The sequence below is a fragment of the Pelodiscus sinensis genome, chromosome 2 (assembly GCF_052426305.1).
Source record: "Pelodiscus sinensis isolate ZL-2025 chromosome 2, ASM5242630v1, whole genome shotgun sequence".
NCBI classification, from domain to species: Eukaryota; Metazoa; Chordata; order Testudines; family Trionychidae; genus Pelodiscus; species Pelodiscus sinensis.
Genome location: NC_143053.1, coordinates 245,078,014 through 245,101,944, shown reverse-complemented (window position 1 = coordinate 245,101,944; position 23,931 = coordinate 245,078,014). Strand labels below are relative to the sequence as shown.

The 23,931-nt window shown below is 44.1% G+C and overlaps 1 protein-coding gene across 3 annotated transcripts in view; it reads left to right on the top strand.

Moving 5' to 3' along the window:
- DPP6 (dipeptidyl peptidase like 6) overlaps window positions 1-23,931 on the top strand; it is a 771,331-nt gene that overhangs the window by 466,564 nt on the left and 280,836 nt on the right. For all 3 annotated transcript variants that reach the window (XM_006129324.4, XM_075922771.2, XM_006129323.5), the window contains exons 2-3: window positions 8,152-8,266; window positions 18,735-18,833. In XM_006129324.4, the coding sequence (XP_006129386.1) occupies window positions 8,152-8,266; window positions 18,735-18,833 (214 nt within the window). The remainder of the gene's footprint in view (window positions 1-8,151; window positions 8,267-18,734; window positions 18,834-23,931) is intronic.

Genomic DNA, 23,931 nt, shown 5'->3' with positions numbered 1-23,931 from the left:
TCTACAGAGGGCCTTAACATGCACATTTTTTGTGGCTTCAGTTTTATACACAATTAGAATGAAATCCACAGTTAACTATAAATTGGGTACTTTGAATGTAATACATATTAATCTCAGTGAGCTAAGAAGTAATAAATGAATCAATGGTAATAATAAAACTGGGATAGGCAGCATAGACCTGGTTCTAAATTCTGTATGTTCTGTATGTTTCTTAGTGTGTCAAGGTTTTCCCTCTTCTATTATCATTCCCCAAGAAACACAGATGATTAGAAACCTGTTTCGTGTGCCTGAGATGTATGCACCATTGATTTTGTAATTTGTTGTTACCCTCTCTACTCGTGGTAAATGGCCCATGAAACATAAAAGAAATTTATAGCATATCTTTTCAGCATCAACAAATATTAGGAGGAAAGTCTATTTGAACTATACAGTGAAATAACTCAGTGTAATATTTCTCAGCTGCAGTTCTGCTCCCCTTGGCCCTGCCCGTCCCCAGGAGTTTATTTAGTTTCTCTCTTGAATTTCAGTTGATTTGCCATTGGAACTCACAATTTGTTCTATGAATAATACATTAACTTGTTTGATTTCCCCTTGGAACCGTCGCGAAAGGTTAATTATTTGCATTCTGGTTGTGCCTGGAGACCCCAACCAAAATCAAAGTCCTGGGGTACTAGGCACTGTGCAAGCACATAATCAGAGACTATCCCTGCCCCCAAAGAACTTACATTGTAAATATAACAAATATAACAACAAACAGGTGCAATGTGCACTTCAAAAGTGGGGGAAATTTGGAACCTTAAAAATCATCTTTTTTTTTGTAATAATATGAAATTAAGGTTAAGGTAGCAGAGAAATGCTTCCTAGAAAAGCACTGTTCGGGATAGCCCTGTGGATGGAGCACTGAGTTGGGTTCAGGGTTCAATTTGCTGCTTCTATTGCAAATTTCCTGAGGGACCCTGGGTATATTGCTTAGTGTCTTTCTCTCACACCATCTGTAAAATGGAGGTAAAAGAGCTTCCTTTGTCTGTCTTCTGTATTTAAAAGGAAAGTTCTTTGTTGGCAGGGTCAGTCTCTGATTATGATCACATAGCTCCTTGTACCTCAGTGCCTTGATTTTGGTCTCCTGCCATTACCATAATGCAAATAATTAATAACAAAAATTAAATATTGGGCTGTTAAAAAAGTAAGTGCAATTTGCATAGTTCCTTTACACTGTATAGAATCTCATTGGTAGGATTAGTTGTCAGCATTTCTCTAGAACTACTTTAACCCTTTGCAGAGCCTTGCACTAACTTTTGTCAGTTGGTGTGATGCTCATCTCAGTGAGCTGACAACCCTATAAATCAGGGGTGAGGAACCTTTCTAGGGTTGGGGGCCACTGACTGAAAAATCAGTCAGGGGCTGCACACAAGGGAGAAGCAAAGAACAAACAAACAACAACAAACCCTCACTGATTGAGAAGGAGGACGATACATCCCACATTCCCTTTGCACACCAGAGCCTGGGGGGGCCCAGGCTAGTAGATTTTGTATGCTCCAGCCCCGGGGGGGATGGAGGGGAAGCTGGAGCACCAGTACGGGTTCCCCAATGCTGGGAGAGGAGCCCTGAGCCTTGGGGGCTGTATCCAGACAAGCCGGGGGCCAGCCGGAGGTTTCCCACCCATGCAATACATCCTGAAATGTCGGAAGGAAAGGAGCTCCCACCTCATTGGTTAGCAGATGTGCTGTGCTGACTGGCTCTGCCCCAAGAACTCCCATTGGTCAGGGAATGAGAAGAAAGTAGGAGCTGATCTCTCCATTACAGAGCATGGGTTAGCTTGAGCCTTGACAGAAAATCACTTCCTACCTCAAGTTCTCTTCCCATTGAAAATGGAGAAGCCATCCAGAAGAGACTGCAGACTTGGGAGAGAGGATCTGTGCTGCAAAGCTTGAGCTCCTTTGTGAAGCCTTGTATTTATTAACAGGAGCTGTCCTCGTCAGTCATTATGTCGTTCTGTGATAAAGGTGCTAGATTAGAACTATACCATGGAGAGATTCCTGGGTAAATTCTTGCTTCCATAAAGTCTGTAGGGGAAGGTTCTTCACCCCAACACAGAGGGTGGGAATTGAAGACAACCGTGCCAGAAATAATAGCCCCCACTGCAGGAGGAAATGTCAAGTTGTAAAATAAAAGCTTGTTGTTGTGATCCATGTTGCTTCTTTGAAAGTGACAAATATATTAGAAAACTGATAGAAAAGGCACCTGCCCCCAATCCTCGTGGTCTTAAGCTATCTCCTTCCATGTTACAGCAAGTTCATTTTAAGGGACACTGAGAATCCAAATGCAGGACAAGGGCAAGAGCAGAAGTAACACAACCTTTGGTAAATAAGGCTATTTACCTATTTTTGTACTGTCGGTTGTTTATAGTCCTCACTTTGTTTTAGGAACTGTCATCTAAGAGCCCTTAAAGGTCACTTGAAAATGAAAAAAAAAGTTCCTTTTTTGCTCTTCTGTCTCATATAAAAGCCTGAAGTTTTTATCAATATTTTCCCCTTGTTTTATCAGCTCTTGGCTACTGAATCAAAAAAATTAATCTGTGGAAATATATCCGAGTTTTAAAACTAATTTGAGTGTCTGACTTTTTGGTTTTCCTTCTATAATTTTAAATCCTCTGGGTTTTTGTTAGTTCGTTTTCAGGAAATAATGGATTTATTTTAAAAGTGACAACATTTTTCTGGTTGAATGCAAGCCTCTTTTATATTGGCAACAGTTCCCAATGACTTAGCTGTTCTGTACACAGCCTGTATCTATTTTTATCAGATTTTTTTTCTTTCCCCTTCTCTGCTCAGTCTTTTCAGTTTCTACTTGTTTTTCACTCTGATGGCTTTCTGCTCTATAATTTACTATGTGCCCTTATATTTTTTCTCTCCTCTCTTCTCCTGTTGTCATCCTGTCCTATTGGAGGGCAAACCCCAGAAAACTGGAATTCACATCTGACTTTCAAGTCATAATATTCAAGCAGATTCAATTTTAGGCAAAATGAATACTGTCTTTTCTAGGAGAAACCAGATGCTTTGACTTCCTTTTCTCTCTATTAACACTACATAGTTTGTGCCAATTTGTTCTTACAACACTGTAGGGGTTAAGATGTTTGAAACTTCAGGACTGCACATTCCCTGAAATGACCTTTTGACTATTATCTAGAACTGTTATCTATAACATTTTTTGGCACATGGGTTTGCCTTGCTTCAGTTCCTTCTGTCATGCTGAAGGCTGTAAGACAATAACAGTTGATTGTGACTGCATTACAAAATTCTAGCCAAATACTTCCACAAAGTGTGAGATCTCAAATACAATTCAATAAGTTGTAGGATAAAAAGCATCTTTGAAAAGTATTAGTCTCTGTAGCAGTATTAAGACCTATACACTTCTGGAATCATGTTATGTATTACAGGCACTGCATCCAATATGAATTTTTAATATTTAGGAAGGCAGAAGAGAGACCGTGAGCTACATTTTGATTTTGCAGCTGGAACCAAGACTTCAGAGATCAAACTTTGCAGTACAGGATTATACAGAAAATATGTTCAGATGTATTGCATCTCAATAGTACACCACATTGGGTTGTTCAAATTGAGCATTAGATGAGCAGCTATTTAAAGCTTGTTTATATAGCGAGTAACTGCTCATGCAAGCCAGGATGTGAATCGTACAGCACATCAGCTTGCCTCACAGTAACTCACTGTGTACAAAAGTCCTTAGTCTATGCAAGCAAATCCCCGTGACAATGCAGAAAGGTTGGGCTTTGTGGGCAAACCTAGGCCCTAGAAGAACAAGACCTGATACATTAACACTCCCTTTTATCTACAATTTCTCTTAGGACCTAATCCAATTGCCACAGAAGTTTTTCCAGTGATTGTAATGGTCAGGCTCTGAGGAATATAAAAATCATATGTTCACCTCAAAAGCTTTCCACATTACACCCATAACTATGCTTTGAACTGGGATAATGGAAGCGAGTGCAGCTTGCTCATTTGTTGAAATGTTTTCTCTGATAATTCTAACAAACAAAATTCTGCAGCTACCTTTATTATTGAACCAAGAACTCTAACTCCTGGTACCACAGATGTGGACCACATATTTCCATGGTAATGAAGGCCATAGTCACTACCAAGAACTTTCTTTTTCTGGGGAGTGAATTTAGCACTATGGGCTATGTGGGTACTACTCTAGATCAAGGGTGGGGAACCTCAGACCTGGGACAGGGTGTGGCCCCTGGCTTGCCTGGATCTGGCCACAGAGGTTCTGGGCTCCCCCCAGCATTGGGGAGCCTGCACTGGTGCTCCAGCCCTCCCTTCTCTCTCCCTCCTCCCCCCCTGTTGTCGCCTCCCTGTGGGGCTGGAGCACAGAAAATCTACCAGCCTGGGCTCCCTTAGGCTCTGGTGTGCAAGGGGTATGTGGGGAGTGTCTTTCTCCTTCTCACTCTAGGGTCACGTCAGTGAGGGTTGGTTTGTTTGTTGCTTCTCACTTGTGTGTGGCCCCTGATTGATTGTTCAGTGGCTCAGCGGCCCCCAACCCAAAAAGATTCCCCACCCCGCTCTAGATTGTCAATAGGGTGGCTTGGTATCTGCTTCTTGTGGTGCATTTTCTACAGCGGGAAGAAATCCAGATTTCAGAAATAAGGAGTCCTACTTCCTGGAGCTCTAAAGTTCTTTACAGCAAACCTCTCTTCTATAGTTTTCATGAAGCAAAGTTGGGTTCTGTAAGCTAACCTGCAGTTTGGGTTGCAGAATGTTGAGGTATCAAGGGGTAGCCCATCCTCCAGTGTGGTTATCATGAACATCGTCACAGAGGCCTGAATTGCCACAGCCCTGATTTGGCCACATAAGGGAGTAAGAGGAATAACCCCCCCTAGCTCTCCTGCTGAAATTGTGAATATTGCCTTGGTGAATAGAGCAGGGACCTTGTTCCCAGTATTACTCCCCACAAAAGTGAGCAGGCAGGAAGGGGATGAAGGAGGAAGAGCTGGGGTATGTCTACACTGCCACCCTACTTCGAACTAGGGTGGTAATGTAGTCAACCGGAGTTGCAAATGAAGCTCGGGATTTGAATTTCCCGGGCTTCATTTGCATGTTGCCGGGCGCCGCCATTTTTAAATGTCCGCTAGTTCGGACTCCGTGCCCTGCGGCTACACGCGGCACGAACTAGGTAGTTCAGACTAGGCTTCCTATTCTGAACTACCTGTACTCCTCGTGGAACCTCTCTTCTATAGTTACCCTTGGAGACTTGTCTCTGTCCTGCAGCCTTTCTACCTTCTACCCCTTCCCACCATAGCCAGAGAAGCTGTGTGAGAACATGGGGTTGAGTAATTTCCTGAGTATGGAGGGGCTTTCAGCTAGTTTTGCAAGCCTAGCTATGACACGAGAGCTAAGACTAGGCTTTTTCTGAAAATCATCTTCTAATATTTCATTGCCCATTCTCACTCCCAGCTCCAGTGAGCAGAAGCTATCAGTATCATTGACCTAATGATTGATTCGTGTGCTTTGTGTAATGCACAGAATGTCTCTACAGAGTAAGGTCTGTTTGATGGAATGAAACTACATAATTCTGCTCTGAAGTCACAAGGACTAGACCTTGCCTTTTTCTCGTTAATGGGAGAAGCAGAAAAGACTGCCCTAAAAGAATCTCTTTGACACATACTGCTGTTGCTGGCCTCGGCTCTCTTTTGTTAGTGCTTCTGCTGCGTTTGTAGCAGTTTTTGCCAGTGGGCAGAGGGGCAATAGATTGAGGCTTGCTCCGTCCTTCTTCCACTTTTGCCTATTGAAGTGCAAGAACCACTCCGTTAGGCTTTGGCACACAGGTGAAAACACAGTGCAATTTGGATGCTGGGGCCATTTATATTGAAAGAAGAGTGGTCCTATGGGCAGTTGGCATGTCCTGGATTTTTTTCCTGGCACTTCCTCTGACTTCCTTGGGGAAATCAGAAAATCTCTCTGAGTCCTAGATTCATCACCTGAAAAATGGGGAATGCTAAGCAACCCTGCCTCACAAAGGCATTGGATGCTACATTAATTCATGTTTGTGAAGATGCTGAGATGGAAAAGACTGGGATAATGTTGCAGATGCTCCGATGGAAAGGACTGGACAATGTGAGGGCATTTCTAGCGTCTCTGGTTAGTTGTTGTTAGTCTTGCATTTCTCAATGCTCCTGACTTCTTTTCAGTTTCTTCTTCTAATATGAATGATAAAACAGAATAAACAACTGAATTACAGATGCCACTTTCAGAGGCTTATTGGCATACAGCATGGGTTCTCAGTTCCAGCTCCAGATCTTTTGTATGCCTTAATCCTAAAGCACATTAAAAAAGGGTTCCAAAATTTTCTTTTGTGACATGAGGATCATAGTATAAAAAAACTAAGAGCATTTTTCAAAGATCAAAGCAAGTGAGATTTGCACAAATGTCCCACTTTACATACCATTGAGTGACATTTTTTACAAGCCCCCCATTGCAGCAAATTGAATTTATCTTTTGAATTCCATGTGCATTTAATTTGGACAAAGCAGTTTTGCTGGCAAAAGAAAAGGCACCTGAAACAAGAGCCAGTGGAAAGTGACTTCTCCCCACTGTTATTGTAATTCCTCAGACTTGGCAAAATCCCAAATAGAGTAACTAGATGTGGAGGTTTTAGTGTTGCACGTGTGAGCCCAGTTTTGTTGAGTGATAATTCAAGATGGTCAGAAAACAGAGTCCATTGAATGCTTCCATGCACACATGAAATCAGTTTTAATGTACAGTGCTAAGGGAAATCCGGTGGAAGCTGGGAAACAAAGGCAGGGGATAAAGTGCAATTAATATTTAAGATCCTGTGAATGTGTACACAGCACTTCATACAACCCTCAGTGAGAAATGCAGAGGTACCTGAGAGATAGGAAACAGAAGTACAGTACATGGTAAAACTTCAATAGATTGTCAGGCTTATCAGTAAACAGTGGAGTAGCTTTTGAAATGTGTGGGGCCAGGCTCAGAGGTAATACAGAGACTCCCTTCTGATGTGTAAGTGAATGGAATGAGGTCTAAGTTCATGCAGTATGTTTTGAAGAGCGAATAATTGGTCTAAGTGAAGAAAGGAGATGGCCTTGTTTATCTTATGTGTACTTACATCCTCCTGTATGTTACTTTTCTTTTTGCACCCCTCTTTCTGGTGTCTTGGTGCAAGACTTCCTGACTGTCACTTTAAAACTCCGTATACTCAGACTCAGTGAGGGGAGGATAGTGAGTCTAGGTTTATGGATGTGAAATTTTGATTAATCAGCTAATTGAGTAGTCGATGGAATTTTCATTGATTACTTGATTAGTTGATAAGGGGGGGGGATGCTCGCTATCCCGCTGCACTTCTCCTATACATTTCAAAGAGAGAGACCCAGCAGGTTCCTGCTGCCTCTCCCCAATCTCCTTCACTCTCCAGGGGCAGGAGATTGGGGAGCATAGTAGTGAGCACTGAACAGCCCCAAGGAGGTATGCCTGAACGCCGCTGACATTGCCACCATCCTGCACAGAAGACAGATGCTGAAGAGCTTTGCTGGGAAGGCTGGGTGAAGTGGAAAGAGTGTGCTACCTCTTTTTCACAAGTATAATGGTACAGGAGATACCCTTTCAACTCTACCTTCAAAGCATTATGGCTTCTCCTCCCATATATACACACAGTTACCTAAGAGGAAGCATCTCAGATATGGATTTGGCCCATCATATTTACAGGCAGTGCTTGGACTTATGACACAGTTGGTTCCTAACCATTGCATCTTAAGTTGAAACATCATAACTTGGAACTGGAATTTTCTCCTTTACAGATTGAACTTATAAAGTTGAAACCAATATCAGAAGTTAAAATAAATATTGTAAGTGTCGTTCATTGTATCTCAAACCTCATAAAGTCTAGAACTGCCTGCACTGGTCATTTATTTTGATTGAGAGTGAATCGAATAAACACCAGGATATAGTACTATGAAATAACCTGTATTTTGAGTGGCTGTTTGTGCTACCACATTCATAACAATATATGGCGCAGTATGAATATACTGGGGAAAATGCACTAATAATTGGATTTTGTTGTTTTTTTGTTTCCATGTTCTGGTGCCTTTACTTAATATTCCACGTTCTTTGTTATTTCTAGGAGCTGGTGGGGAGTAATCCTCCACAAAGAAACTGGAAAGGAATTGCAATTGCTTTACTGGTTATTCTGGTTATCTGCTCCCTGATTGTCACCTCTGTTATACTCCTGACACCAGGTATTTATATCCGTTAACTTGCTCTCATTCTGTTTTTCTTTTATAATTTTGCACTCCAAGGGCAGAGACATGCTAAAGTGAATGCAAAGTAGAGATCAAATGGTTTCCTATTCTTTAGCTTTCTTTAACTTTGGGTGCAGAACCCTGTCCAGTACACTGTTTAATATCAGGATTCTCTAGAGTTCTCATCCAAAGCCTTTTTTCCATTGATGGAAGGATCCATTTGACTTCTGTGGGGTTTGAATCAGACCCTAGCTCTTTATTTTTCTAAGACAATAAAAGACAACTGTGCACTACATAGCTTTTAGTGGAGTAAATAATTTATACTTCCCAATGGTTGATCTTTAAACTTCATCTTTCAGCTATATTCTGTATGCATAGCTTTTGTAAATTACTTCTCTTACGATAACTGCCAAGTACCAGGCAGAGGCCATAGGCTTGAATTTTAATGTGATATCATTATGTTTATTGATTATTACTTTTTTTATGGCTCATAAATTTCCATGGCTATTTACAGAATAGAGGTAAGATGCTTTCCCTGCCCTGAAGAGCTGGCAATCTAAACAAGACAAGCAAATGTAAGACAAGACATAGCACAAAAAAATCAGGGGGGCCTGGTCTACGCTAAAGGGGAAAATCAATTTAAGATACGCAATTCCAGCTACATTAAATGGCATCTTGGCACCATCCACACTGCGGGTGGTCGACGGGAGCACACTCTACCATCAGCTTCGCCTACTCCTCATGAGAAGCAGGACTACTGATGCCAACTAGACCCACTAATTCAACACCCTGGAAGATAGACTGCGGCAGCATTGATCTTCTCCATAGTGTAGACAAGCCCTGGCAGTAAGGTTTAGCGGTTGCTGAAGATGAAGGGTTGAAGGTTTCCCTGAAAAGATGAGTTGGAAAGAGGAAAAGAGAGGGGTCTCCATGAACAAGAACAGATGGGTGGTTCCAGGCATAAGAAGCAGCATGGTAAGAAGCCCAAAGCCAAAATAAGGAAAGGATTCAAAGAGAAGCAGCAGGAATTAAAAGAACATAGGGTATGCAAATGCAAGCTGTGGGAGCCAGATTGCACCGAACTTTATGTAGGTACTAGTGCCCCATGTACTCCTACATAAGTTTGACCAGTCTTCTATGACAAGTTAGCTGGAGTCTGTGATCCTGGGGATTCTGCGCCAGCCTCAGATAAATCAAGAAATGCTGGCTTCCATTACACTGTATATGAAAATGAATTAGATAATCACAACATTATCCCTTTTGTTAATTAACTTGATACCAGGTTCAGTATATTTTATTCAGCCGTCTACATTTTCAATTTGCAGAAGAATTTTGAGCTAGGTCCTCAGCTGATGTAAACGGACATGGCAGCATTGATGTAAGAATACCAAGATCAGTGGACTGAGGAACCGGGTAGTGGAATTGAAAACATACCTCTGGGCTGTAGGATTTACCAGACAGAAGTTGGAGGTTCAGATAGCTGGGATAAGGGGCAGTTGCAGCCTTTGACACCTGGAAAGGTGCAGCTGTCAATCTGGGATTGTGAGATGAGCATAGTAGCTGGGGGTTGTTCATGCTAAATGATCTACAGTGAAGTAGCCAAAGTTACTGGCTAAACTGCCATTGTTGGGTTTCAAAATTAACATCCCATTGAGGTGAATCTGTCCAGGGCACATTGAGCTATTTTTTCAGGTTTCTGCTGCCTCAGCTTGCATAAACTTCTAGGGAGGTAGAAACTTTCATGCACTGAATCTTCAGAGTTAGTAGTTGGCATACAACTTGTCATTGAAATAATCTGCTGTCACTCAGAATACATATAGGGAACAGATATAATGAGTATGTTTTTATATTTGCACTATATAGTGTGTGTGTGTGTGTGTGTGTGTGTGTGTGTAAGCACATTTGTGCACACATATACACATCTTTCTTGAGATGTACCTATATGTATGTACATATATCACATAACTATATGAACACATGGAGCAAACACAAAATAGGGAACATTTCCTGTAAATAGTAGTGTCCCAGACCCAATCATAAAGATACCAAAGCTATTATATCATTTGTCCTGTTCCTGTTGGCTTGCTGCTGAAGACGTCTACCTTTGTCCACTTTCTCCTCCCTCATACCTACCTATAATAGAGCTCTCGTTCACCTAGAACTAGTTCCCACTTTAGGCCATTGCTTTGAGATATGGCTCCAATGGCCCTCTCTGCAGTGCTTCCCCATGGCTTGCAGGGCATAAATATTCAGGAATCAATCATTAGCATGATGCAAATGCCTAACTAGGGAGTGCAGGATAACAATCCAGCTATAAGCAAAGCAGCAGTGATTAATTATATCCAGGCCTAGCACCACAATGGCTGAGTTTTCATTCAGGGTCAGTGCCAGGACAACGGTGAGTGGGAGGCGTGGAGACGTTTGGGGGGAGGTGATTTCCTTAGGAGGTTAGGTGACTAGAGCCAAGTAACTGAGAATAACATTGTATGTACCTTTTAAAATTTCTCTTCCAAATTGATCCAAGCCTTCAAACAAAGGTTTTCATTCCAAGTTCAATTTCCGGTTAGGCTGAGATTCATGCTAGTTCAGATGTTTAGGAAACGGGTCACTCACCCTGTTTTAAGTTAGCCCATAAATTATGAGCAGAGTTCATTACATGCAGTAGAAAATCGGATTGGTGACAGCAGTGTTTTATTTTTAACTGCCTTTTTTTCTTATTATTCTACAAAATCCTACTAAAATTGTGAGTTTTCAGTGATTTATTTTCCTTTAGATGTGCAGGGGCAGCATTTTCAAAGCCTGTATTTGCTTGTCTTAGCAGATAGTTGCTAGTGAGTATCTGCTTGCACAAAATTGCCCACAAAACCCATCGTAGGTTTGTGGCTTCAGATACAAGCTTGTGTGAGGACAGTTATTCTATCCTGCTTTGAAATGCAGGGCCAGCTCCTGTGTTGCATTCATATCAGTGTCTCTCACCACCCTTTAAAAAGGTCACTTGAGTCCAGTGTTGTCTGCTTGGTATTTTTGCAAACAATATTTAGCTCCCTTCTCACTGAAGGTGATCAAAACTAATATGTAAAGCAAAAGAAAGTAGGCGAGACTTGCTGTCACTTGGCCCAATCCCAGAATGCTTCCTCAAGCAAACTTCCTACTGACCTCAGTAGCTGTTTTGCCTAAGGAAGAGCTTCAAGATAGGGCCATTTGTTTGGAAAGCAAAACTAAGTAATGGCTTTATGCATGTTTCTTCTTAGGGTATGCCTACGCTGCAGCTGGAAGCATGCTTCCCAGTGCAAGACACACACTAGCTGTGCTCAAGCTAGAGTGCTAAAAATAACAGCATAGTTGGGGATAGCGTGGATGGCAGCTCAGATTAGCCACTTGAGACAAACCTGTCTAGACTCCTAGGGTATGTCTACAATACCCTGCTAGTTCGAACTAGCGGGGTAATGTATGCATACCGCACTTGCAAATGAAGCCCGGAATTTGAATTTCCCGGGCTTCATTTGCATAAGCGGGGAGCCGCCATTTTTAAAACCCCGCTGGTTCGAACCCCATGCAGCGCGGCTACACGGGGCACGAACTAGGTAGTTTGAACTAGGCTTCCTAGTTCGAACTACCGTTACTCCTCGTGCCCCTGCACGGGGTTCGAACCAGCGGGGTTGTAAAAATGGTGGCTCCCCGCTTATGCAAATGAAGCCCGGGAAATTCAAATCCCGGGCTTCATTTGCAAGTGCGGTATGCCTACATTACCCTCCTAGTTCAAACTAGGAGGGTAGTGTAGACATACCCCTAGGTACATACTCAGACAGCTAGCCCCTAACCTGGCTTTGCTGCTATTTTTAGCATGGTAACTCTAGCAGAACTGGTGCATGTCTGTCTAGCCTAGGGGTGGGCAATAATTTTTGCCTGGAGGCTACTTCAAACATTTTTGAAGTAGCCCTGGGCCACCCAGGAAGGGGCAGGACCGAAATGGGAAGGGGCAGGGCTACCCGACCTTGGTCTGGGGGTGGGGGAGCCCATTTACCCCCCCTTCCCACTAGGTACCCATGCCCTGGAAGAGGCTTGGCACACGCCCCCACCCCCCAGCCCAATCAGGGCCTGGGAGCGGGGGAGCACGGGAAGCCTCCTCCCGCCCTGTGAGGAGCACATGGCTCCTCATAGGTGCCGGGGCAGGGCAAAGGACGCTTCACGCATCTCCCCCCGCCCCTAGGTCCTGAAGAGCCGCTCGCAGGGCGGGAGCAAAGCAGGGAAGGCTGGGGCTGGGGGAGCAGCAGGGCCTCCATGGGCCAGATCCACCCACTTCGTGGGCCGTATCCAGCCCGCGGAGGCCCTTTTGCCCACCCCTGGTCTGGCTACATTGGGAAGAAAACTCCCAGCTTCTTAGTATTCTGAGTCCTTAACACTTTCTGAAGATACACTCCAAGATGGTTCCCTTCAAGTCTGACCTTTAGCTGTATAAGTAAGTGCATCCAATTTCATATTAATTTTTAGCAGATGTCACAGGTACCTTTTTATACAGAGATAGTGTGAAAGGCAGCCACTGAAAAACATTAACTCACTGATCACTGCCAACAGCTGCACTGAGCCATGAGCAAGGCCTAGGGTGCCTAACCTCATGCTGGTTAGTCTAAACCAATGAGAAAACACCCCTTCTCTGTGTTTTTCATTTTTATTTTCTGAATTTCTAGTGTTGAAATTCCTGTTATTATTGCCCAGAGGGGCAAATCTGGGCATTACAGCTCTAACTCTGGTAAGGTGTAACAGGGTGGTCTGCCATGGTAAGGGCCAGGGAGCCTGGACCCAGCCTGCCTTGTTCAATAAGTTGAGAAGAAGTCACTTGTTTCCTATAAAGGGTCGAGAGAAGTGAATTGTAAGAGGAGCTGTGGGAAGCAGTTGGGTTCCTGTGTCTGGTCCTGAAGCTATACGGGGAGCTGCAAGGGGAAAGACCTTTAGGTCCATTTCGGTCACCAATGCTTTGTTTGTATTGTTTTGTGTTACTCTGGGAGTGCATGGTGTTGGCACAAGGTACCTTATTCTAGCTCCGCAAAACACAGAACATGGTTCTTGGTTAATCTCCAACCTGAACCTATCTTGTCCATAGCTAGCTGAGGTTAATAGTCTCCACAACCTGTTGTGGGCTATTAGCCCAGATGTGGGATGCTGTGGAAGATACCATGTCTCACCTAGGCATCTCTGAGTGTGTGATGGTGTAAACCACACACTCCATCTCCCATGCAGTGGCACTTAGACCACTTACAGAAAGAAAGAATGAGTTTCTTCTACAGCCTTAGCTGGCAGGCAGTTGGCTTTATAGCTCATGCTGTAGAACAGGGGTCTTGGTCCACGGAGATCCTGCTGCTCCCCCACCCTCAGGCCAATCAGGGAGTAGGGATGGGGGAGTGTGCGTCACATAGAGTCAACCCTGGTGGCTCACTCTAAGTGCTGCATGCTGGAGGGCCGGGAGCAAGAGACTTTGCACTCCCTTTGCCCCCCAGGCCAATTAGGGCCAGGGAATAGGGGGAAGCGCACAAAGTCTCCTCTCACCCTGCCCCTGTCCTGCAAGGAGTGTGGGGTGCTTAGAAGCACTGTGCGCTCCTTGCAGGATGGGGGCAGGGTGGGAGGACACTTCACATGCTTGTCCTGGGGGCAGGGGAGGAGAGTGCATGAAGTCTCCTCCCACCCTGCAAGTGGCTCGGCACTTAGAGTCGGCCACCAGCTGCTGCTCACTCCCTTGCAGGGCGGAGGCAGACTTTGCATGCTCCCCCTTTCTCAGGCCCTGATTGACCTGGAGAGGGGCAACAGTGTGTGAAGTCTCCTCCCATCGCCAGGGGCACGAGCACTTAGATGGAACCACCAGCTGCTTAAAACAGCTGGCGGTTCTCTCTGGGGGGCGGGGCAAAGACTGCACATGCTCCCCCACCCACAGACCAATCAGGGTCTGTGGGTGGGGAAGCATGGAAGTGTCCTGCCCTCCCCCCTTCCACCTGAGGCCCCATCCCTTCTGGGGCAGCCTGGGGCCACTTCAAAAATTTCTGAAGTGGCCCCTGATAAAAAATTATTGCCCACTCCTGCTATAGAGACTCATGTACTAAGCTCCAGAGGTCCCAGGTTCTGTTCCACCTGTTGGTGCTACAACAGAAACAAGAGTGTTGCCTAATCCTCTGTGCCTAGTCCTGGATGCTTGTCTGGATGCAGTTGTCTTTGGTCCATGTGGATCGGGAAGAATTGTACCCTGCACCCCATCTCCAAGTTATAAGGGAGCACATGTCCTTACAATTATGCTGGAAGACCAAGGACCTGACATATATATCTAAATGTTTGTTTCATAGTGGCTTTTTCCAGTAATCAGTTTCCATGTCGGTCAGTCTTGCCTTGCTATTTAGGCTTTGGCAGCCCTAACATTCCTCCCTCGCCTACTTTGATTACCCTGTTTGCTGCCATCAGGTACTAAGTATTAGCACCATTAGCATTGTTTATCACTTGGGGTACGTCTACACTACATGCCTCTGTCGGCAGAGGCATGTAGATTTGTTTGTTCAGCAAAGGTAAATGAAGCCGCGATTTAAATGATCGCGGCTTCATTTACATTTACATGGCTGCCGTGCTGAGCCGACAAACAGCTGATTAGCTGTTTGTCGGCTCGCCGCTAGTCTTGACGTTCCCCCTGTCGACATCAAAGCCCTGTGTCGGCAGCCCCGGTAAACCTCATTCCACGAGGAATAACGGGGCTGCCGACAAAGGGCTTTGATGTCGACAGGGGGAACGTCCAGACTAGCGGCGAGCCGACAAACAGCTCATCAGCTGTTTGTCGGCTCAGCGCGGCAGCCATGTAAATGTAAATGTAAATGAAGCCGCGATCATTTAAATAGCGGCTTCATTTGCCTTTGCTGATCTGTCTAATCTACATGCCTCTGCCGACAGAGGCATGTAGTCTAGACACAGCCTAATTGAAGAGATTTGTTCCATTGAGTTCCTTGGAACCTATATTGTTGGTTTAATAAATATGTGAAGAGCCTGGAAAAATATTATTGCATAGTTAGGAGATCTGTGTTAGGCTATTTCAGTTCCTACAGTAAGTGAGGCCAAATCAAGTAAAACAACTGAAGACTCAATCATAGTTTGAAAATAGGAAAACTGAAAAACATGTTGCAACCATATAGAGGTAATACAGGATATCTGAGTACCTGATAGTGAAATTAAATATGCTTCACAGTTAATGCTAAGAGGCTCTGGGTCACTCAGTAGCTACACATTTGTAAAATAAAAAGCCATTTTCTCCTGCCTTATGTGACTTCAAGGAGTCTGTTTCTAATATATCTAAACATATAACAAGTTAACATTCAACAGTAGTAAAGATGTTTAGGACCACATGATACCAACAAACCTCATGCAATCAGATTCTACAGCGATGTTATAGAAGTAACAAATAGTCTAGCAGCACCTTAAAAACTAACAAAACATGTAGATGGTATGAGCTTTTGTGGGTACCGCCCACTTCTTCAGATGAAGTAGGCAGACATGCATTGGTGACCTAAAAAATATGGATTTGTGCATTTGAGCAATAAACAGAAGTACTAAGAACTAACGGAAATTTTCCACCAAAACTTTTTTTAAACAAGTGGGTCTATGACAAAACAAAATAGTTGTGCAGCGTCTACCTTCCTTGAAAATTTTCAATGTTTGCCCCAAAACGGCAGAACAAAAAGGAGCTGTCCAGGCCCAGAATTGTTGATATTTGTTTTTTCTACAAAAACAATAACTTTCCATTTTCCAGGCAGTTATATACTTAATCTAGGATCCACTGATATTGTATATGCTCTTCCTCCACTGGACTGAGAAACTTTATCATGTATTTATGACATAATTTATGTACAAATGCTTCAGAGGGGTTAGCCGAGTTAGTCTGTAACAGAAAAAACTTAAAAAGCAACGAATAGACTAGTAAGCACCTTAAAGACTAACAAAATATGTAGATAGTGCCATGAGTTTTCGTAGGTGCAATCCACTTCTTCAGATGATAATGTATGTAGATTGGTATGTGGCATGGTAGTGACTATACAAATGAGATGCCATGTTAGTATGTCATGTTAATTTATAGTAATCCTCGTGTGCAGTTTCTGACCATTCCTGGTGTGAACTATGTACGTCCAGAGCCAAGCTAATAAAAGTGCTGTGCCCTCCTTCTAACCATCCTGACTCCTGGGTGCTTATTAAACACTGCAGACATTAATTATACTCCCAATAAAATTAACTTTCCTTTAAGAATCACAAAGCTGTTGATCTTTGCTGTACTTTCTCTGGATTGTCACCAGACATATAATGTCATATGAGTTCAGTTTTTAATGGGGCCCACTGGGAATGTACAGTGCAGGCACTTGTTTAGAATCCTACATGAATTACATACCGGAATCAGAAGACTTTAAAGGGACATGACATTAAGAATGTCTGGGAATCTTGATGTCACTGTTGGCCAAAAAAGTGCTTAGAATGCTGCATCTATACCAGTCTCATGCTAGCCAAAGTATGTCTCAGGAAATTCTAAAGCTGGGCAAGAGTCTCAGAATTCAGAGTAGAAGGGGAATCATGAAAAATGTTGAGAAAGTAGCATCATAATGCCATTCAGAATTCTGCCTCTTTGATAGAATGCTCCAATACTTCTGTTTTCTAATAAGTAGTACAAAATCCCTCTGCTCTATAGTGCACCAGTCAGGCACCCCTATTTAAATTTCAGTGCATACGCGCTGTCAGTAGGTGTTCAACACTGCATCATAAAGGTGGGAATGGGACTCCATAGAGTTATAAATAGTACAGGAAACCAGCTTTATTTTTGGTTCTGCTGTTTTCCTCTTTGTCCCTCATTTCCAGTCTTGTTGATAGGGGAGGTCAAAGGAAACAGCTGCCCTGGGCCTTGGCAATACTAAAGGGCCTGAGGATCCCAGCCATTGACTGTGGCAGCACAGGCACTTGGAGCTTTGGGCCTTTAAATCGCTGCTGGAGCACTGCAGCTCTGGGTAGCACTGAGGGCTGCCTGGAGAGTGCACTGCTCTCTGAGCAGTGCTGAGGGTTGCCTAGCCCTAGCCCCAACCCCATTCCTGCTGCCCAAGGCCCCACCTCTTTCGAGGAGTGGGATAGCCTACCTCCCCCCCCCCCCCCCCCCCGACCTTGCCCAGGGGCCTGGAGAGGCTGTCAGCCCTGCTGGTTTCACAGCAATGAGACTAGCGCCTGAAAAGGCAGCACTTGGCCCAACCCTAGCCAGTTGTGTTCAAACAGTGCCCCAAACACCTGCCCTGAAGAATTTCACATCAAAGCAATCTTTGTTTTAAAAAAGTGAAGTTAGTTCATATCTGAAGATACATGAAGCTTTGACTCTACATGGTGTGAAATTAGAACCAAACAATGAAAGACTTGCTTGCATTTATGTTTGAATTCCCCTGTGTCCCTATTATTATATCTCAGTGTACCATTGGATGAGAATGAGACTCAAGGGATCCTTTTATGTCCTTCTGCCATGAAGCAGTTGCTACTTTTTGTGGTCTTCTGTATGAAGAGTTCTATCTTTTTGATGTTCATATTAATTCTTTTCCTTTTACATGAAGATATATTGTGGGAACCCGGTCATGTCTCATGAGAGTTTGTGACAACAGCATCCTAGTGGTGTAGGAAATGGGGTAATTTTGTGGGGGAAGGGAAGGCAGTAGAAGTAGCATCATCAGGAGACACAGTATGTGTGAATTATGCTGGGCCTGTCCCTCCACTGTCTAAGAAATCTTCCCGAGTCTCAGAATTATGTGCATGAAATCCAGAGAGCAGTTCCATTTTCACTGTTCTTGCAAATGATTTTATTATAAATTACTTTTATTATAAATGTACTGAATGGGGGAAGATTTATAAAGAAGCCTAAAGATGCGGAGAGTTACCTAGTAGGCCTTGCAAAAACACGTAAGGAGTTTAGGTACCTAATTCCCCCTGAAAGCATTTGTAAATCCCACCAAGAACCAATCTGCATCTTTAGGAGCCTTTGTCAATCTAGGTTTGTGTTTTTCTTTTCCCACTATGTGAATGTTCAATTTACAGCATAATTAAACCAGTGATATTAAAATAGTCTCTTCAATCATTTCTATTGTTATGAATACATTAAAAAGCCCAAGTCTGGAAGAAACACATTCTTTGGATCATATATGGGTGCTTTCATAGTAATTGGGACCCAGTGTTGGCTCCAAAAACACAATATATATGAATTTCAGAATATAGAGCCTGATTTAACTTTACATGAAGGTCACATTAAACCACAAAGACTGCCTACTGGGGTCTACCATGATTGAGAATTGAGGCCATGTTGTTTTCCCATCTATTCTGAAATGTGGAAAAATTCAGTATGGGGAGTTGTATGCCATTCACAACTATTGCATTTGCAGATAAATTTCAAATTAGGAATAATGCCTATTTCCTTGTGAATATTTTACAGTTGAAGATAACAGCCTGTCTCAAAAGAAAAAGATAACAGTGGAAGATCTATTCAGTGCAGATTTCAAAATTCATGATCCAGAGGCTAAATGGATAAGTGGTGAGTCTCACATGCACACTTGACAATTATTTCACTCTCACTTACTCTTTCCTCTCCCTGTCTTTCTCTTTCCCTCTTTTTCTCACTCCTTCTCCTGAGTTGTGCCATATCCAGATTCTTACCCCAGCTTTCCTCAAGGTGAATATATAAATGATATTTCTCCATTATACACAGCATCACATATATGTCAGTAATACATCTCTATATCATAGTCAGGCCTTAGTCAGAACTGTTGGTAGGTGCCCACCATACATGAAGGCTATGTCTAGATTGCATCCCTTTTTCATAAAAAGGATGCAAATTAGACGTATTGCAATTGCTAATGAAGCGGGGATTTAAATCTCCCTGCTTCATTAGCATAAAAATGGCTGCTGCTTTTTTTGGCACGGAGCTTTGTCGGAAAAAAGCGCCAGTCTAGACGCAGATCTTTCGGAAAATAAAGCCTTTTCCGAAAGATCCCTTATTCCTCTTAAAATAAGGGATAAGGGATCTTTCGGAAAAGGCTTTATTTTCCAAAAGATCCGCATCTAGACTGGCGCTTTTTTCTGGCAAAGCTCCGTGCCGAAAAAAAGCGACAGCCATTTTTATGCTAATGAAGGGGGGGGGGTTAAATCCTCGCTTCATTAGCAATTGCGATACGACTAATTTGCATCCCTTTTACGAAAAAGGGATGCAATCTGGACGTAGCCGAAGTGAAAAAGGCAGCCCCATCCCAATTTATAAGCAGACAAGATACAGCAGGTGGTCAGAACAAATGGTTAGAGCACTACCATGGTCAGTTTTTATTTTACCAAAAATAAATCTTCTGATTTATATTTTCATAATGTATTCCCTCACCAAAATATTTTTTCAGGCAGAGGGGTGAAGAGTTGCTAGGCAACTAGCTACACAGTGGTCCAGCAGCAGCTGGTCTGCTCTTTTTTTTAATCCTGTCTTGCAATCTAAATTTTCCAGTAGTGGGGGAAGAGACAGAATAATACTAGAATTAATGCACACCATATTTGCAGCAGTGGAAATTGCTCTACAGATGCAAATTGCAGCCCCAACTGGTATCTACTACAATGTAAATCAGCTCTTGCTGGGATGAAACAACCTGCTGTACAGCTCATTTAGGGACCAACCCAGCTCTCATGAAAGCAAATGGGAATCTCTGTATTGAGTTTAATGGGAGCTGAACCAGGACCTCACTGTTGCAGTCTCTTTTTTTCACTATAGGGGTTCTACCTAGTGGGAGTAATTTTAATCCTTTGGAGAGGAGCAAGGAGAGAGATTGCCAAGGGCTATGCTGCATTAGAGCATCCTCCACCCTCGGCCAGAGATGGGCAATAAGCAGCCTGCGAGCTGGACGTGGTTCACCAAAGTTAGCCCCAGTGGGCTGCCAGATGCTTTATTTATCTGAAAATGTAAGTGTGGCCACTTGCAGCTCCCATTGGCTGCAGAGTGCCGTTCTTGGCCAATGGGAACTCTGGAAAGCGGTGTCCCAGTCAACGCCACGTCCCACAGCTTCTGTTGGCCAGGAACAGCAGTCTGGGGCCAACGGGAGCCTACCTGCAGATGCGCAGATAAATAAAGCATCTGGCAGTCTGCCAGGGGCTAACCCTGATGAACCAGGTCGGGCCTGAAGGCCATTTATTGCCCACTCCTGCCCTAAGCATATCTGTCTCTGCCTACCCCCGCCCACATTTTCTGCTGCAATAGCTACTGGTGAAGAGGCTGTTTCAGGCACTGTATGTCAACACAATTGGCAGGATGCTTGCTAGAGAGCTTATGGCTGATGAATGCCCTTGTTCAGTTTCTGTACAGCTGTTGGAATGTGGCTCCAAGTACAGTAATCTATGGGGAGAGTAGAGGTGGAAATACTTGCATTTAGGAGTTCGGAAACCATTCGTTAGAATTACTATTTTACAATTTCAGGCCTAAAGGCCGCAATCAAAAGAGGATGGCACTGCTCTGGGCACTGTGCAGAAATTTATTATGAAACATTCCTTGCCCCGGATGAATTTCTTTTTGCTTCATAATATCCTGTTCCAATTAATATTTCCCCCCTAAACTCTGCCACCTGAATATTAATAGGTTGATAATTCAATGTATTTTTTATATTTTCAGCTCCACTTTGAGGATTTCAAAAACAATTTCTTTCATGGTTAAAATGTGTTTCTTTGCATAGTAATGTTCTCCTTTTTCTGTGCCAATATAAGCTTTCCTAAACTGTGCTTGCATGCTGGTACTATGTATATGTTTTGCTAGCCCCTGTTTTTGGTAGGTACTATAACTTCAACACTTAATTGTCTGTAAAGGCCTGGATTCAGTCCCCAGTGAAATCAATAGAAAGACTCTCTTGTACTTTAATGGACTTTGGACTGACCTGAGACGGTGGCAGCTTCTCCCCAGGACTGGCCCAGAGTGGGTGAGAGTGAGTGCACAGGCCGCCCACCAATTTCTCCTCATGGCCAGCCCGGGGCAGCATCCCACTGCCAATTATCCCTATGGTAATTGTTGCTCCTGGAAGTGGCTGGCATGTCCCTGCAGCCCCTGAGCAAGGCAGAGCAGGGGATCTCCACATGCTGACCTTGCCTGCAGATACCACTCCTGCAGCTACCATTGATCAATAACAGGGAACCATGGCCAGTAGAAGCTGTGAGCTCAGTGCCTGTGGATGAGGAGCAGTGCATGGTGCCATGGAACCATTGCTGTACTTGCCAGCTGCTTTCAGGAGTGGTGCAGGGCCATGGCAGGAGTAAGCCTGCCTTAACCCCACTGTTCCACCACCCGGAAGCTGTCTCAGTTAAACAGTGCCCAGCCAGATTCTGCTTCCTGAACCCATGTCCCAGCCCTGAACCTCCTCCAGCACCCAACCTCCTGCCCCAGACGTGAGTCCCGCTGCACCCAAACTCCTTCCCTAAGCTTGCACCCTGAAACCCCAAATGAAATGTATAGTCATCAGATTTAAAAACAAACAAAAGGACATATTTCTTCATATAATGCACAATCAACCTGTGGAACTCTTTGCCTGAAGATGTTGTAACGGCTAATATTACAACAGTGTTGAAAAAAAGAACTAGAACATGGAGGATAGGTCCTTTAAAAATAGCTATTAGCCAGGATGGGCAGGGATGGCATTTCAGAAGCTGGGAAATGGGTGATGGCAGATGGATCACTTGATGATTATCTGTTCTGTTCATTCTCTCCGAAGCATCTGACACCAGCCACTATTGAAAGACAGGTTACTGTGCAGGTGAACCTTTGGTTTGATCCTATGGTTTCCAGACTTTTGTCTAGAGGCAAACAAAGATCTAAATCAGTTCCGTGAGGTGTCTTCTGGGGGGAGGGGGGACAGGATTGCAGCTCTAGCCCTCAGTGGGAGTAGTGCCTTAAGGAACTGGCAAAGTAAATGTAGAGGAGGAATATTGTGTTTCAGATTCTGAGCTGGTGTAAATTGCCACAGCATCATTAACTGTTGGGGAGTTGTGCTGATATATACCAGTTAAGGAATTGTATGCTGCACTTTCAGCTCTCAGGAGCATTCCTCCATTCTCCTTGGGAGCAGTGTTGTGTCATGTCAAGGTGGCTACTAACAAATGAATTTCATATTGTATGCTAGGACACTAAGACTTATATTTGTCCTTTTTTTGCTTGTTTTTCCTGAGTGACAGGTACATTTCACCAGTACCAAAAGTAAATGTTTTCTTTGTTAATTGGAAACATAACAGCAACCTCTTCACTGGGTTATTGCAGCTGTATGAACATAAGAACATAAGAACAGCCGTACTGGGTCAGACCAAAGGTCCATCTAGCCCAGTAGCCTGTCTGTCGACAGTGGCCAGCACCAGGTGCTCCAGAGAGGGTGGACCGAAGACAATTATCAAGCGATTTGTCTCCTGCTATCCTTCTCCGGCCTCTGACAAACAGAGGCCAGTGACACCATTTCTATCCCTTGGCTAATAGCCTTTTATGGACCTAACCTCCATGAAATCATCTAGCTTCTCTTTAAACTCTGTTATAGTCCTAGCCTTCACCGCCTCCTCTGGCAAGGAGTTCCACAGGTTGACCACACGCTGTGTGAAGAAGAACCGGACGTAGTGTGCCACCAGTGCCTGCTATTTGCAGGATGTTTTTCCTGCCCGACTTGAATTAGTGTACGCTGTAACATCTGGCAACACATTGCTTATTTTTTGTATTATGGTAATGTCTTGAGGCATCAGCTGAGATTAGGCCTGACTGTGCTAGCACTGTACCAGCATGTAGAGAGAGATGACCCTTGATCCCATGCACTGACAAGCTAAACAGAAAAGACAGTCAAAGGATGAAAGTCAGAGACTACTATTCTTAGAGTGATCAGACAACCCATTTTTAAAGGGACAGCCACATATATAAGCCCTCATGCAGGTGTCCTAACTTCTTAAAAACAGGCAAATTGTCCCCTAGCTTCTGACTCTCCCCATCAGTACTGGCAGGTCCTGCTAATGGCCAAATCCCTGCTCTCCAGCTGGCTGCCCACCAGTGGTGAGTGGGGGAGTGTCCATTGGCCAACAATGTAGATGAATGTACAAGGCTGCCAGTAGGCTGAAGCTGCAGCACAAGGGGCCAGCGGCTCCCCCTGCTGGTCCGTCAGGGCAGCCCACGCTGCATACCAGCTCTCAGCCAGCAGGTCTCTGCCCACCACATCCCATTTCTGGCCATGATTGGTGAGTGTGGGAAGGTGCCAGGGGGTAGATGGTTACATGTCATCTCTGTTGCCCACCTATTGAGCCTTTATGTGCTCCCCACTCACTATCCTCTCTCTGCTTTGCTTCTTCACCCCCACAGCTCCTCCATATCCCATGCAGTGGGGCATGTCCCACTCCCAGCACTGTGCAGAGAACCAGACCCTCACCGGAGTGCTCAGCTCACCAACAGCCTGGCCAGCAAGATCCTCCCTCTGCTCACCAATGCCCCTGTCTGGAACAGTGTCCGAGGAAAGTCCCTCTGCCCAAGCCCTGAGCCCCACCCACCCCTGCACTCCCTCCTACACACACACCAACCTCTGCCTTGAACCTCCTTGTGTCCCCAACTCCCGATCCCGAGTCCCATCGTGCAATACAACAGTACCCATAAGAAA